We start from the raw sequence: 1,329 nt of genomic DNA on the forward strand, positions 1-1,329 counted from the left end.
CACCTCCAGACCCCTCGTATAATAATACCACAAGCGTATCAGTGTGGGCCCCAGCGGGCAGAGCCATGGTAATTTAGTAATTGCAAAAATAATTATAAATTTAAAATATCAAGAATTCCACTGGTACATGTAGTACAAGTATTTTCATATGCAACAGGTAACTCCAAAGGACTACATGTCTTTCATTGAAGCGTTCTTGCCTGATATATTTGAATCATTATGTGATACAGTCAGTTCTGTTGGTCGGGCCAATAAACGGATCAAGAAATCTGTTGATAGAACACTTCAGTTTCTTGATGAGTCTTTGCAGATTAGAGAGGAAAATGAGGTCAGTCTAAATGTATACACTCATTCTCTCTCTCTTTCTTCATTTATGACATCTTGTAGTATTCAATTGTGTTTTTGTATCTATCATAGCATTTTGTTTATTAATGATTAAAAGTATAATTATTTTATGTCTTTTAATGTAGAAATTAAAGTCCATTCCGATATTAGGAGCCATTGAAGGCAGTGATGTAATGGAAGAGAGAATCAGATCAGCAAAGGAAACTGCTTTGAGACCAGTTGATGGTAATAATAATAAATTTAATTGCCCATTGACCTGCACAGTGATGTATCAAACTTTTAGTATCTTCTGTTGTCTTTTCTCAGGGTTTGTTATTGAAGGGTTTCAGTTGGATCATAACAAAGAGGCAATGGGAAATACTATTAGTACAGTCACTGGTTTACTGCCGAGTGAAAAGATAAGATTTATCAACGGACTCTATAGACCAAGTAAAGGAACTTTCTGTTGCTACGTCTGCCATTTTATTACATTTTCTGATACATATTGATGTACTTATGCTGTGTAGAAAGTTTGAGGTGATTCTGACTTCAATTTTTCAAGCTATAGCCATTTTAAGAAAATGCCAAAATTCTGAAAAGTACCCAAGGCTTTAGCCCATGGTTTTTCCAAAAAATGGCTCCGAAATCACCCCAATTTTTTATTACATTTTCTGATACATATCGATGTCCTTATGCTGTGTAGAAAGTTTGAGGTGATTCCGACTTTAATTTTTCAAGTTACGGCCATTTTAAGAAAATGCCAAAATTCTGAAAAGTACCCAAGGCTATAGCCCATGGTTTTTTCCAAAAAATGGCTCCGAAATCACCCTAAATTTTTATTACATTTTCTGATACATATTGATGCCCTTATGCTGTGTAGAAAGTTTGAGGTGATTCCGACTTCAATTTTTTAAGTTACGGCCAATTTAAGAAAACTTCAAAAATCTGAAAAATACCCAAGGCTATAGTCCATGGTTTTTCCAAAAATGGCTCCAAAATCAACCC

At 34.8% G+C, this 1,329-nt stretch overlaps 1 protein-coding gene across 1 annotated transcript; it reads left to right on the forward strand.

The window, feature by feature from the left end:
• Window positions 1–6: 6 nt before the first annotated feature.
• LOC105316259 (queuine tRNA-ribosyltransferase accessory subunit 2-like) lies at window positions 7–774 on the forward strand (the record flags this gene model as incomplete). The annotated part of the gene is made up of 4 exons (XM_011411082.2): window positions 7–68; window positions 158–328; window positions 471–570; window positions 652–774. Coding segments are annotated over exons 1-4 (397 nt in total), but the record flags the coding sequence as incomplete, so codon positions are not given.
• Window positions 775–1,329: the final 555 nt, after the last annotated feature.

This window comes from Amphimedon queenslandica, unplaced genomic scaffold, assembly GCF_000090795.2.
Source record: "Amphimedon queenslandica unplaced genomic scaffold, v1.1 AMPQUscaffold_2734_Cont25265, whole genome shotgun sequence".
Classification (NCBI taxonomy): domain Eukaryota; kingdom Metazoa; phylum Porifera; class Demospongiae; order Haplosclerida; family Niphatidae; genus Amphimedon; species Amphimedon queenslandica.